The 14285-nt window shown below is 46.6% G+C and overlaps 1 protein-coding gene across 2 annotated transcripts in view; it reads right to left on the minus strand.

The window, feature by feature from the left end:
- MICAL3 (microtubule associated monooxygenase, calponin and LIM domain containing 3) overlaps positions 1-14285 on the minus strand; it is a 278656-nt gene that overhangs the window by 150825 nt on the left and 113546 nt on the right. For both annotated transcript variants that reach the window (XM_075069475.1, XM_075069472.1), the window contains exons 3-6: positions 10154-10361; positions 8620-8736; positions 1457-1558; positions 625-780 (exon numbers count right to left, since the gene is read on the minus strand). In XM_075069475.1, coding sequence (XP_074925576.1) covers positions 625-780; positions 1457-1558; positions 8620-8736; positions 10154-10361 — 583 coding nt within the window. The remainder of the gene's footprint in view (positions 1-624; positions 781-1456; positions 1559-8619; positions 8737-10153; positions 10362-14285) is intronic.

Raw genomic sequence — 14285 nt, forward strand, 5'->3', positions numbered from 1 at the left:
CCTGTGCACAGAGAATGTCTGATAGTGCACATGAGACTCACCCATGCCTTTAAATGTAATGGAGGCCCCTGCCAAAATCCCCCAAAGCCTTGGAAAGCTCCAACCTACAAGGAGTATACACCAGACTGAAATTACATCGGCTGGTAACCCTTACAACAGAGAGAATATTATATGGCTGCACTGAGCATTTGATTCACATGCTTTCAAGGGGTTTCAAAAATTGAACCTTGAGCTACACATAGACATCTCTCTCCCTCCCTAGCAGCCCTGACCTTATTTTGATTCCGAAGCTTGAGTTCAGAGGAGTAGGGGAGAGAGAGAAAACATGACACCCTAGTTTCTCCATGGAATGCTTGGATGGCTTACCACTTGTCCAAAAGTTAAAAAGCACAGCCCTCCATTACAAGCTACAATGACAAGCAGCTGAAGAACAAGCTGGAACAAATCAGTTGAGAAAGTGGGAGACAATCAGACAGACAACAGTGATGTACTTCTTGGATCAAGGGCCACAATACTCACTCATTCATTGGTGAAAAAAAAGTAGCTTAAGGAGACAACTAGTGTAAAAAACTGTTAATTAGATAAACTCCTTCACATCTAGATATTTGCTCATTGTTCACAAACCTGTGGCTTCTCGCAGATCCTGGAAGAACTTCTGGTTAAATATGAAGGCCACGCCACTGATCTCCTCCACTTTGGCTTCGGCTGTAGTGTTGCGATTGATGAAGTTTGCTGTGATAGCAATTGCCAGCTTACCACGGAACTCCTTCCGACGAAATCCTAGGGACAGGATAGAGCAGAGATCATGAAATACAGCTCAAGTTCAGAGAAGACTCACACAGCCTGCTACAAAGCAGGCCCCTAAATATATGACAGAAAGGGTCAGATATTACAGACACTCTTCTTCACACAGGAAGCAACAAAATCCTCTCCTGAAAATTGCTTCACCAGGAAAATAAAACTTGGCTCTTTGAAGAAAAAATAAAATGTCGGACTATACTGAAATGGCTCGCCTCTATCCCACACAGTGCAATGGCTCTCACAGGAATGATTTAAAATATCATTCCCAACCACCCTATTGATATGCCTAATAATTCCCCACATTATCTCAGAAGCAGGAGATGCAAGTGCAAGGATTAGTCCACGTTAAAAAAAAAAATCTAGAAAAAAAATACACCTGCTGCTTTGCTTGTAGAGGAAGATGAAGAGAATTGAAGAGGAAGTGGTGATATAATTGGCCAATTGGATTCCTGAGGGCTGAAAGGGAGCTTGTGTCTCCTCTGTCACATCTTTACAGCCTTTTAAGTGCTGAATATTTGGAAAGAGATTGGAGTGCAGCTCATGCAGAAATTTTTTTTGGTTCAGCTCTGCTGTGACCATTTAAAACAGAGACAATTTCACCGCTAAGGGTGTGTTGTGGAAAGTTCTCCATTGTGGCTACATCAGGAGCCATTACCTTCTAAAGTGTTTCTCCTGCCATCTCCTCCAATGACCACTTCAAATTCGTACTCTGACACTGGGTGTGTTTTTGGGTGGACCTGTGCACGCCAGCCTATCCCTGTGGATAAACCCTCAGTTAATAATGTATGAGATGCATCTACATACACAGACATTTAAAAAAAAAGAAAAAAAAAAAGAGCATAGGAATTTCCTCTCACTTCCTACACAAACCATTTCTCACATCCCTGGGTTGGGAGGCTACACAGTTGATACCCTAACAGGTGGTGTTAGCATCTTTTCAGGACCATTTTTGTACCTCGATTGCATCTAAAAAACACTTGCAGTAGTAAGATCTAAACCTATTGTACACATCATTTCACTTAAAGGGAACCCGAACAGCTACAATCTACCAAAAGCTTTTAGACACATGGGGTTTAATGGAACTAGGACATAAAGTATAACAGTATACTAGAGAGATCATTGTAAGGCTCTCTGTGTTAGAAGACTGAAAAAGACTTTGCCCAATAGATTAAAAGTCCAACTTCTCATACGTTACTTGATCTGTTTGGCCAGTAACAAGACTGCCAACAACATCCACGGCAAGTGCGCATGGAAAATGATCTAAATAGCCACAATGCATGCAATGCAAGTGGTTGCTGTTACAAAAAAGTTCTATGCTATTGTAGGTGCAATGGGCCAAAATTCTGTAGGAACTATTGTAAACTGTAGCATTTTGTCCATTTCATCAGAATACATTAGGTACTTTTAGTTTTGTAAAGTAAAGAATGGAAGGTTAAGTTACTTATCTTATAGTAACTTGAGTTCTTCGAGTGCTAGCCCATATGAGTATTTGCAGGGAGTTTGCATGCGCTCTCTGTGCTTGGGTCTGGAAAATTTTTCAATAGCTGTGTCTGTCAGTCCAGGACTGTGTCCTTCAGTTCCTCATGCCCTCATCTGGGACCACAAGGGACAGTGTGGACTGACCGCCTCTCCTGTTCCTACTCTACAGCAAATCCGAAGAGGATCTGAGCAGAGGGGAAGGGGAGCAGGATGCGAATACCCATAAAGGACCATACAACTTGAAGAACTCCAGTGACTATCTGGTAAGTAACCTTCCTTTCTTAGAGGGCTGGTTCCTGTGGATATTCACTGTGGGTGACTCCCGAGCAGTGACTACTGAGGAGTTGCTCTGCACCACAGTTTACAAGATCACTGAACCAAAGGAAGCATCCACAGCGGAGGCTTGCACAAAGGCACAGTGCCAGATAACCACGTGAATGGAGCCTCGGGTTGTCGCGCTGTAGGTCTCAAAAAGTGAGATTCCTTGCAGGGAAGCCATAAAGGCAGCTTGAGCTCTGGTAGAATGAGCCTTGACAGACTAAGGAGAAGGGGTTCTGCCAGCTCATAGCAGAAGAGGATGGAGTTGGAAATCCATTCAGAGTGACTTTGGGAAAATACTGCCTCTCCTTTCATCCACTCAGCAAAGGAGACGAATAATCTCAGAGATCTTCTAACGGACCTTGGCCTGTCCAGGTAGAAGGCCAGATCTCCGTGTACATCTAGGGTCTTCGGTCCTCCTCATTATTGTGAGGTCTCAGATAAAATACAGGAAGGTGAATCTTCTGGTTCAAGTGAAAATCAGGAGGAATCATGAGGACAAACTTGGGATGCAATCTCAGGGATACTTTGTCTGTGTGAAAGACAGTATAAGGTGGGTCCATCACCAGGCCCCCAAGTTCACCTGCTCTCTTGGACGAAGAGTTAGCTGTTAGGAATGCCACCTCCATCAAAAAGCGTAAGAAGGAAAAGGAAGCCAGAAGGTTTAAATTGCAGGTTCATAAGTGCCGATAGTATCTGGTTCACATCCTAAGCAGGCATAAATTTTGAAACTGGTGGGAAGTTTCTGACAATGCCTTTTAACAACTTTACTGTTATGGGGTGGGTGAAAACCAACAGTTCTCTACCAAAGGATGAGAGACACTGATAGCCGCTTGCATACCCATACTGAACTGATGGACAGGCCCAATGACTTAAAGAAGAGGAGACAGTCCAAGATAAGAGGAATTCTGGACTTCCTCATAGGCAAATGATGCTCTGGCATCATAGGGAGAACCGCTTCCATTTGGTAGCATAACACTTTCTTGTTGAGGGTTTCCTGTTATTGAGAAGGATGGATTGGACCTCCTCCAAGCAAGATCTGTGTAAGTCTGCTGTCCATCCAATGACCAGTCTGCCAGATGGAGAGGTGTGGTGGTGGGATGGTTGGGGATGCTTCATTTCTGTGGCAGTAGGCTGGAGGTAGCTGCAGGTGAATGCATGGGCAGGAGGCCATCTGCCCAGCTATGGTAAACCAAAACTGCCATGGCCAACATGACACTATTAAAATCACTGTTGCCTTCTCCCACTTGATCTTTCTGAGGATGTGAGGTAGGAGGGGAATGTGAGGGAAAGCATATTTCATCAGGTCTGACTTTTGCACTGGGAAGGCATCCCCTCCGAAGTCAGGCCCCTGTGAGTCTTGAGAGCAATTGGTAGGGCACTTTCTGTTTCCATCAGTTGCAACAAGCTCCCATGATGGGAATCCCCACTGATAATAAAATCTGCTGGACTAACGACAAGTGGTGCTTCCTCTTGTGAAAATGCCTATGGCGTCTGCTAGGGAGTTCATTACTCCTAGTAGATACATGACATAGAGGATAATCTGATGCTGTACGCACCAGTTCCAGAGTTTGACTGCTTCCCTGCAGAGCGGGGTAGACCTTGCTCTGCCATTTGTTTGCATAATAAACAGCGTCCATGTTGTCTGACCTGACCTGGACATCAGTGGACCAGATGAAGGGCAGGAACCTGTTACGCTGTTCACATACTGCCTGAAGCTCAAGAACATTGACATGGAGTGTGGACTCTTGCAGAGTCCAGGAACCCTGAGCTGCATGGTTGTCCAGATCCATTCCACAGCCCAGTAGAGACGAATCCATAACAAGTGTCTTTGTGGGTGGCTCAGGAACAAAAGAAACCCTACACAAACATTGCCTCTCTTTTCCCAGTAGGCGAGTGACATCAGGACACCGAGGAAGTGAGACTTTTGTCTAGGGAGTCTCTGCTCAGAGTGTAGACCTTCCTTAGCCATGCCTGGCGACCGTGAAAATGGAGCCTCGCAAAGGGGGTCAAAGTAAATGATGCAGCCAGGTGACCTAGCTAGATGAAGTAGGACTGGACTGATGTCTGAGGGCTGAGAAGGTGAATAATGAGGTCTATCTTTGCAAGGAATCTATCCTGTGGTAAACAGGTTCTGGCTGCAATAGAGTCTAGATTTGCTCCCGTAAATTCTGTAGTTGTTGTGGGTGTTAAAGTGAACTTTCCTGGATATACCTGAAGTCCCAAGGAGTGACTCAGGTTGAGTAAGGAGATGAGTGCTACCTGCGCCTTGTGATACAGTCCTCTTGTGAGCAGCCAATAATGTAGGCAGGGAAATATAGAGTTGTATTGACAGTGCAGGTGTGCTGCCACCACTGCCATTACTTTTGTATAAACCCTTGGGGCTGCTGAAAGGGCAAAGGGGAGCATCATGTACTGGAATGCACTTACCTCACTGTGAAAGACAGCAATCTCCTGTGACTGAATGGATGTCAAAATATGCAAACAAGTGTCCTTCAAATCAGGAGTTGCAAATCAGTCACCTTCATTCAAGGAGCGGATTATAGCAGACAGGGTAGACATTCTGAATCTGGAGTAGCAGATGATGATGTTCAGTTGCCTGAGGTCCAGGATGGCCTCCAGCACACTTTCTTTTTGGCGATTAGGCAGTATTTGAAGTAAAGGCCCTTCCCCTTGTCGTGAGGGGGTACAAGCTCTATAGCCCCTAGCTGGATTAGGAAGTTCAGCTCTTGTCTGAGAATCCTCTCATGACAGGGGTCTCTGAACAGGGGGAGATTTTCAAGGGGATGGGACAACAGGAATTTGATCACATACCCAGTTGCAATAATGTTTAAGACCCATTTGTCTAATGTTATAAGGTGTCCACAAGAAGAAAACAGGTCAGGGGAAAACACTGAAAGAGGGAATGGAAACTGTTTGTGCCTGGACTGGCTGATGGCTCGCGAACATCCCATCAAAATGTCTTGGTAGGTGTTTGAGTCTGGAGAGCGGATGGTTGTGGTATGATGTGTTTGTCATGTTGCACCTTCTGACGTCTTTTCGGGAGCTCTTAGGCCCTCTGGTGGTAGAACAGCTGAGGGGTTGGCTGGTATCTTTTGTTAAAAATTTACACCTTATTTCCTGTCTGAATTTTTCTAGCTTCAACTTTCAGCCGTTGAATGTTATACTTTTCTCTGTTAGACTGAAGAGTCCATCATCAAGTATTTGTTCCCATCGTACTTACAGACTGATCAAGTCATCTTTTAACCTTCTCTTTCATAAGATAAATAGATTCAGTTCCTTGAGTCGATCACTGTCTGGGAAGTTTTCTAATATTTTAATCATTCCCATGACTCTTCTCTGAACTCTCTCCAATTTATCAATCATCAACTGGATCTCTTTGGGGCACTCCAATGATTGCAGCAAAGATATCTGTCTCATGACCACCAAGGTCACCATAGCACAGTAAGCCAGGTCCGCTGCATCAAGTGGCACCTGAAGGGACGATCTAGTTACCAGATTCCCTTCATCTAGGAATAGCTTGGAATTCAGGCCTACAGTCCTGCAATGGTTTACTTAAGAACTCTGACAGCTTGTTGTAGTTAATGAAGTCATACTTTGCCATGACTGCCTGTTAGTTCACAATGTGGCATAGTAGTCTGGCTGAAGAAAAGTTCTTTCTGATGATGGCATCATTGTCCAAAGGAGTGGACCTGGGTTGGTATAGTCTGCTCCACACTATGACTGCTTGGAAAATCAGAGAGTTCAGCTTAGGGTGTGAAAAAAGTACTTCTCCCCCTGGGAGGAAACAAAATATTTCCTTTTCAGTCCTCTCAGGGGTCAGGGAACAGGTGGCTGGTGTGTACCAAATGCCCTTAGCAGGCTCTAAAATGGGCTTATTAATAGCGAGAGTCACCTTGGAAGGATCTGTATACTGGAGAATATCCAGAAGTTTGTGTAGGATCATGAACCTCTTCCAGTGTACTCTGGAGGGTTTCACTGATCCTCCTCAGAAGTTCCTGGTACTGCCTGTAGTCCTCTGGAGAGGAGAGACAGGGTAGTGCCATTGCTTCATCTGGAAATTAAGATGATGCTGTTGGCAGATCTAGCAGTACTGACTTGTCCAGTTGTTGTTCCTCCATATGATCCTGAGGAGTTGAGGCTCCTCTCTTGGAGGTAATTTCTGCCAAAAGTGATGCCCCCAGCTCCTCAGTCTGAGGCTCGACAGCATGGATCCCAAGAGCTCCAGTATCGTCAGTGTGTACGCCCATATATGGTTACAGAAGCAGGTCCCACAGGGGGGTACCATTGGTCCCTAGCTGCACAGTATAGGTCATGGGGATGTAGGGGCCTCTGGAAACCACTTGGACCGATGTCCCATGTCGGGATCATTGGGGGAACCAGTGGTGTCACCTCCTGTTCATCTGCAGAGTAACAGTCATCCAACACTATAAGTGAGTCTGTTGGGAACATCTGTCTTGTGGCAGGATGGCAAAGGTATACCTCAGCGAGTAGCCTCCCAACAGTGTTGAAGCGTCCATGGCCCAGCTAGCACACAGGACCAGTGAACAACATGGGAACAGTGTAGTGATCTCTCTGACTAGAACTGAGTCCTATGGTTTTGGTAACTCAGGATCTGTGTAAATCACCAGGTCCTTGGGACGGCTGTAATGATGTTTTAGGAAGGAGAACTGGCCAGGTACTTCAGTACAGGTTGGTGTCCTGAGGTGGAGTTAGGCACAGGTCTCGGTGGGGCGCAGTGGGTGAGTTCTCTTTCCTATCCTTACACACCTTTGTGGAAGTTTAGTGCCGGAAGCACCTGGCCCGTGCTCCCTGTGAGCTCTGGGTGAACCCATTCTGGAGCACAGAGTCTTACCTGGTATCAAGGGTGGGGAAAAGGCAGACCTTGGTGGTCTTATACAGTGATTTGTCTCTTTCTACAGTGGTTTCTCCTTTCCTCTTCATATCTTTGTTTCATGGAGTCCTTGGGGCTGCTGGAGGATTTTGAGCTGGCAAACGCTGTTGCTAGTGAGGCGCTGCCCGGAGGCTCTGACCAACAAGAAGGGGAGCAGAAGGGTTCCAGATCTGACAGGGCTCCATTAGATGTCTGCAGAGTCTAAATTCCAGAGACTGCCTAGTGCCAAAGGGAAAGGAGTGGCAGGTCTCACACTCTGATGGAAGGTGTGATCCCCCAAGGGAGCGCTCAAGAGGGTCACTCACTGGGAAGTCCTGAAGGCAGGCCAGGCTGGACTTGAATCTCAGAACCCTGGTCACATTAAATGCCCTGGGAGAACAATGGAGGGCAGGGCAGACCCCCCCCCCATGCCCACTCACTTTGACTAAACTATTAACTATTGGCCAGAGCTCATTCTACCAGAGCTCAAGGAATCTCCCCCTCGAGATCTACAGAGCAACAACCTGGGGCTTCACTCACACGGTTACCAAGCACTATGCCCTCATGCAAGCCATGGCTGTGGTTGCTTCCTCTAGTTCACCAATCCTGCAGACTGGTGCAGAGCATCTCCTTACACCCGCCTTCTCAAACAATGCTCGGGAATCACCTACAGTGCATACCCATGGAGACCAGCATTCGAAGAAGGAGGAAGGTCACTTATAACTTGTAGTAGCTAGAGTTCTTCAAGGTGTATGGTTCCCCTGTGTATTTGCATCCCATCCTTCTTCCCCACTGCTCAGACCCTCTTCAGATTTGCGGTAGAGCAGGAATTAGAGAGGTGGCTGGTCCGCACTGCCCCTTATGCCCTCGGTTCGGAGCACATGGAGATGAAAGGTGCAGGTGCAAACCAACAGACGCTGCTATTGAAGAATTTCTGGTCCAGGGCAAAGAGAGCTCATCCAAACCCCCAGTGAACATCCATTGGGACCACCAAGAACCACTAAATTTAGGTACTAGAAAGTAAAACCTATTGGATTAAACTGGCCTGCTTCTTCAGTCTGAAGAGCAGCATTGTGTGCATGCACCTGTACCATTTTTACTCCCCTAGTTCCCCCTCCCCCACACACCTCTCCTTTTGTTCTACTTACTCTCATTCTCCTGGTCCTCAGGGGGATAAATAAGCCCCTGGAATTCCACGTTGACATGGATCTCTATTCCCAAGATCAAGGCAACCTTCAAGAGGATGAGCTGGAGCTGACGGATACCTGCAGGATAGGAGATAAACTCAGACAATAAGTTAATATTGTATGAAGACAAAATCTACCTGTATTATAAATGTTCCTCAGTGCACATCTTATGGAAGGACCAGTTACTACATAAGTCTCTTCAGATCATTTTTATAAATAAAGCATTTTATAAGATGTTTTTAAAGAACACAGAAATCAGTCTCCCAGACCAATGGGGAAGTTTGTCCAACACCTGCCTTCCTATCCCAAGGATTGTGGTTCAGGGTTCATGGCAAGGCATCAAGCTTCACATCTTCTGCTCCTTCAAAAGCTAGCACAGCTTCTTAGAGTGAGGTAGGCAGTTTATAGGCCTGGAGGAATACTACAGGAGATAAAGACACTGCTACTCTGCAGGGAAAACTCTGCTGGAGAATTCAGGACTCCACTTAATTGCTATAATTGGGGGGGGCAGGGGGTGGGGGGAGACGGACAAAAGGGGATAGAATGCTGTGTGTGTCTGTCTATAAGATCAAAATTCCAGAGATCTTTCTGTCAGTCCTACTGGAGGCCAAGTCCTGTTTATCAGTTGTTGCTAGGCAGGATTTGCTTCCCTATCTTCCAGCTTTTGTTGGCTCACCACTTGCTAGAAAACATCCCCAGGGGTTAAAAAGAACTGGCTGGGGACATGCCCAATACATGATAAAAAACAACAGAATGCATTACCCTGCTGACTGTGAAAGCATAGTCAGTCAGCTTTAAAAGGGCGGTAGATCCCCCATTTAAATCAAACCTATCTTATCTTCTCAGTAGCTTGATTCCTAACCCTCTACCCAATCAAATCCTATTCATAGTCTGGCAGCTTTCCTTGTCCTCAGACACTTTCCTAAAAACGTTAAGTAGTGACTCCATCTTCATCACTCCTTTCCACTCTTCCAAATGCATAGATTACAACCTATGTGAAATTGTCTTATATTTGCCTGTACCAGGAGTGTTATAGCTTTATTTCTACTTTTGGGAGTTTTGTAGGGCCATAGGCAAAGTGTGATGACCAAGGGTATTAGGCCATTTTCAGCAACTTGCCTAGCATTCGTATATGTGACAGTTGTAGGGGTAAGACTGAGGCACTTGAAGAGAATTATCAGTTGGAAGGGGGGGCTGGTTCCCCAAGTCTAATTTTCAAAGAAGAAAGGAAGAGTTCATGGGAACATCATAGGTGTATGCTGGGTTGCAATTACAGGTTCTGCAACAGCCCCACCTTTAACCCATGTCTAGGTCTGGCCCAAACAATGCTATAAAAACATAGGACTGAATTGCATCAGAGTCACATATTACAGGGACACAGCAGATCAGAGGAGCTATTGCTGAAGATCAAATTTTACTGAGTCACTACATATCTCCCACCTTTTCACTGAGGAGAAGTGAGATCGGATGTGTGGATAACAGATGCTTTACTTACTGATGTGGTCGATGGCTCCTGCGCAGAACTTGCCATAGAACTTTTTGGCGCCAAGGCCCCGCAAGTCATGTATGGTGAATGGCCACAGGTGCAGCACATTGTTGCGAGAGAAGGCATCTCGCTTTTCTATGACCACCACCTTGGCTCCTAGCAAGGACAGGTCGATGGCTGTACGAAGGCCACAGGGTCCAGCCCCAATTATGAGACACTGCAAAACATTGGCACAAGCAACATTATAGACCTGAATAAAAAAAAGATATTTCTACCACAACTTCAAAGCAGCGTAAGGCACTTCACTCAGTCCTATTGTCCTATATCTGCATCACAAGCTGGGATTTCACCAGACACAAACCCTTTTGATGTCACCTGCATGCTCTGTCACTAATCTGTTAATGCAGTTACTGTGGCTTGAATTAAAGCAAGCACGTTACACCAGCAGAAGTGGTGAGGAGCAAACAAATCAATTGTGCATTTTCAAGTCTCGATGAAGAAGTGTGCCAAGCTGTACTCTTCCATCTTCGTAAAATCTGAGTAGTGTCAAGAGTTCCAAAGGATCCTGGCCCAGTTTGTGTTAATTTCTCTCCTTAGAGCAGGTAATTGAGCCATTTTCTCTTACTACTTTTACTTCCCAAAGCCTGAATTGGCCATTTAGGAGGCAACTACCAATGGCCTTGCCTACACGAGGCTTTTTCCTTAAAATTTCCCACTGTTGTGGAGCTGGACCAGTGGTCGCAATGGTGAGAGTATTAGGGTAGGTAAGACACAGGAGCTGGGATATTTTAACCAGTAGCTCATCAAGATCCATTCTGAGCAGCACGGGACAACACTGCAGTAAAAATGCACAGATTTGTGGTTACTTTACCATTCCTACCATTGCCACCATCAAAGAAGCAACAGTGGGAAGTTTTAGGAAACAAAATTCAGCATAGACACAGCTCTTCTCTAACTGAAGAGACAATTTCTAGCAGGACACATTTCCCTTCAAGTTTACTTCTGCTGTGTGTTCTCTCTTCCTCCAGCCTCATTCTTCACTCCACCCACAAGCACTTTTAGTAATGAAGGAAAGTAACTAGTAACCTGAACATAATTACAAAGCCAGATATCTTTGAATAGCAAGAGCACCATAATGTCTTAGTAGAATTAAAAAAAACCAAGATGGCATATTGGCATTACTTACCCAGAGCAGGGCCGGCTCTGGGAATTTCGCCGCCCCAAGCACAGCGACAAGCCGCGGGGGGCACTCTGCTGCTCGCCAGTCCCGCGGCTCCGGTGAACCTCCCGCAGACTTCCCTGCAGGGGGTTCGGTGATCCCGCAGCTCCGGTGGACCTCCCGCAGGCATGCCTGTGGATGCTTCACCGGAGCCGCAGGACCAGCAGACCCTCTGCAGGCACATCTGCGGGAGGTCCACTGGAGCCACCTGCCGCCCTCCTGGCAACTGGCAGAGCGCCCCCCGCGGCATGCCGCCCCAAACATGCACTTGGTGCACTGTGGCCTGGAGCCGGCCCTGACCCAGAGTGCAATCCTACAGCCTAAGAGAAACCCTGTAAACTAGCCCAAATGGCTCACAAGGTGATTTGTAGTAAACAGTCCACCTTTATCATATTATTTTTCTGCCTGAAAACATAGTGTGATACAGCATGGCTGGAGTGCAGATTGAGAGTGATAGATGGGAGATATGTACGGGTATGTTTACACTACAGGATTATTCTGATTTTACATAAACCGGTTTTGTAAAACAGATTGTATGAAGTCGAGTGCATGCAGCCACACAAAGCACAATAATTCGGTGGTGTGTGTCTATGTACCGAGGCTAGCGTCGATCTCCAGAACGTTGCACTGTGGATAGCTATCCCATAGTTATCCCATAGTTCTCGCAGTCTCCCCCACCCATTGGAATTCTGGGTTGAGATCCTAATGCATGATGGTGCAAAAAACAGTGTCGCAGGTGATTCTGGGTAAATGTCGTCACTCAATCCTTCCTCCATGAAAGAAACGGCAGACAATCATTTCATGTCCTTTTCGCCTGGATTGCCCTGGCAGACACCATAGCATGGCAACCATGGAGCCTGTTTTGCCTTTTGTCACTGTCACCGTATGTGTACTGGATGCTGCTGACAGAGGCGGTACTGCAGTGCTACACAGCAGCATTCATTTGCCTTTGCAAGGTAGAGAATGGTTTACCATCCCTACTGCACTGTCTGCCATTGTAATTTGATGAGATTGAATGGTTTTCCAATCATTTTGTACCATTTGCAATTGGAATTAGGTGATGATGGTTATCAAGCATATTTTGTACCCTCTGCTGCTGTCATGGGTGCTCCTGGCTGGCCTCGCTGAGGGTTGGCCGGGGGCCGCTATGGACAAAAATGGGTAATGACTCCCCGGTCATTCCCTATTTTTAGAACAAAACATAAGAAGAGTAGTCCTGGCTAGAATATGGGCAAGTCTACTACAAGGCCCAGAGAGCACAGCCGCTCTGGATCACAGAGCCCCAGGAGAACTTGCAGAAATGATGAGCTGCATATGCTCGTTCTAGGGGGTTGACCCTGCCAACAAACCCCACCAATGCTTCTCTCCCACACCCCTCCTGGGCTACCATGGCGTGTCCCCCGTTTGTGTGATGAAGTTCATAAAAGATGCAGGAATAAGAAACACTGACTTTTTAGTGAGATAAAGTGAGGGGGAGGTCAGCCTCCTTGCTGCTATTGATAGTCCAGGAAGTACAGAATCTTTCTTTGACATGGGCGAAAGAGAGGGGTGGCAGGCTGAAATGGAAGCTTCAGGCTCCAGCTGCTATGCATGAGGACGATTAACCCAGCCATTTGTACTGTCGCCAGGAATGACAGGGAAGTCATTCCATTTTTACCCAGGCGCCGCCGGCACCCACCTCACCTAAGCGGCCAGCCAGGAGCCTCACGGGAATGATGACGAGGATGCTATAGTCATTTTGTACTGTACCATCTGCCACTTGGGGAAGGAAGGGGAGAGGATGCCACTGTTTAGGCATTGCGGCACCCCGTCTTACTAGCAGCATCTAGTAGAATACGGGTGACATTGAAAAGTGGCGAGAAACACATTTTTGTTCTTCTTTTCATTTGGAAGGGTGGGGGGTTAAAAATTGACGACATATTCCTGAAATACTTGGTTGACAAGTTTTTGACCCTTCACCATTGGGAAGCTCAGCTGAGACGCATATATATGCTTTTGGAGACTGGCAGGAATTGTGGGAGCTCGGGGGAGGTCCTCAGTCCCCTCCTCTCCTCTCCATTGAGGCGTCCATTTAATTCTTTGGCTTTCCATTACGCTTGTACACAGCACTGTGCTGTGGACTCTGTATCATTTAGCCTGGAGATTTTTTTCAAAATGCTTTGTCAAATTTTCGTCTTCTGTAACGGAGTTCCTATAGAAACAGATTTGTCTCACCAACACAGCCCGATCAGATCCCAGTAAATCTCCCATACGGTCCATGCTGGAGCTCTTTTTGGATTTGGGACTGCATCACCACCCATGCTGATCAGAGCTCCATGCTGGGCAAACAGGAAATGAAATTCAAAAGTTCACGGGGCTTCTCCTGTCTACCTTGCCAGTGAATCCGAGTTCAGATTGCTGTCCAGAGCAGTCACAATGGTGCACTGTGGGATACCGCCCGGAGGCCAATACCATCGATTTGCGGCCACACTAACCCTAATCCGACATGGCAATACCAATTTCAGCGCTACTCCTCCCGTCGGGGAGGAGTACAGAAACCGGTTTAAAGAGCCCTTTATATCGATATAAAGGGCCTCATCGTGTGGACGGGTGCAGGGTTAGATCAGTTTAACGCTGCTAAATTCGGTTTAAACGCGTAGTGTAGACCAGGCCTAAGTCCCAGGATGATGAGAGCCTTATTCTCTGTAGAGGGAAGAGAGGCTGCTACAGTTTAATTAGAGCACCTGAAGCCAGTCACCTGATAAAACCCCCCCTGCTTCAATCAGACAGTTGGAGGAGTTGAAGCAGAGTGGTTTGGTGTTGGAGCAGAGAGCAGTTTGAAGGAGAGCAGCTGGAGAGAAGCAGAGAAGAGTTTGGAAAAGTGTTGTGGCAGGCCAGAAGACCAAGACCCTTGGTAAAGGGAAACCCGGCTTGTACAGAGCC

This window comes from Chelonoidis abingdonii, chromosome 1, assembly GCF_003597395.2.
Source record: "Chelonoidis abingdonii isolate Lonesome George chromosome 1, CheloAbing_2.0, whole genome shotgun sequence".
Taxonomy (NCBI): Eukaryota; Metazoa; Chordata; order Testudines; family Testudinidae; genus Chelonoidis; species Chelonoidis abingdonii.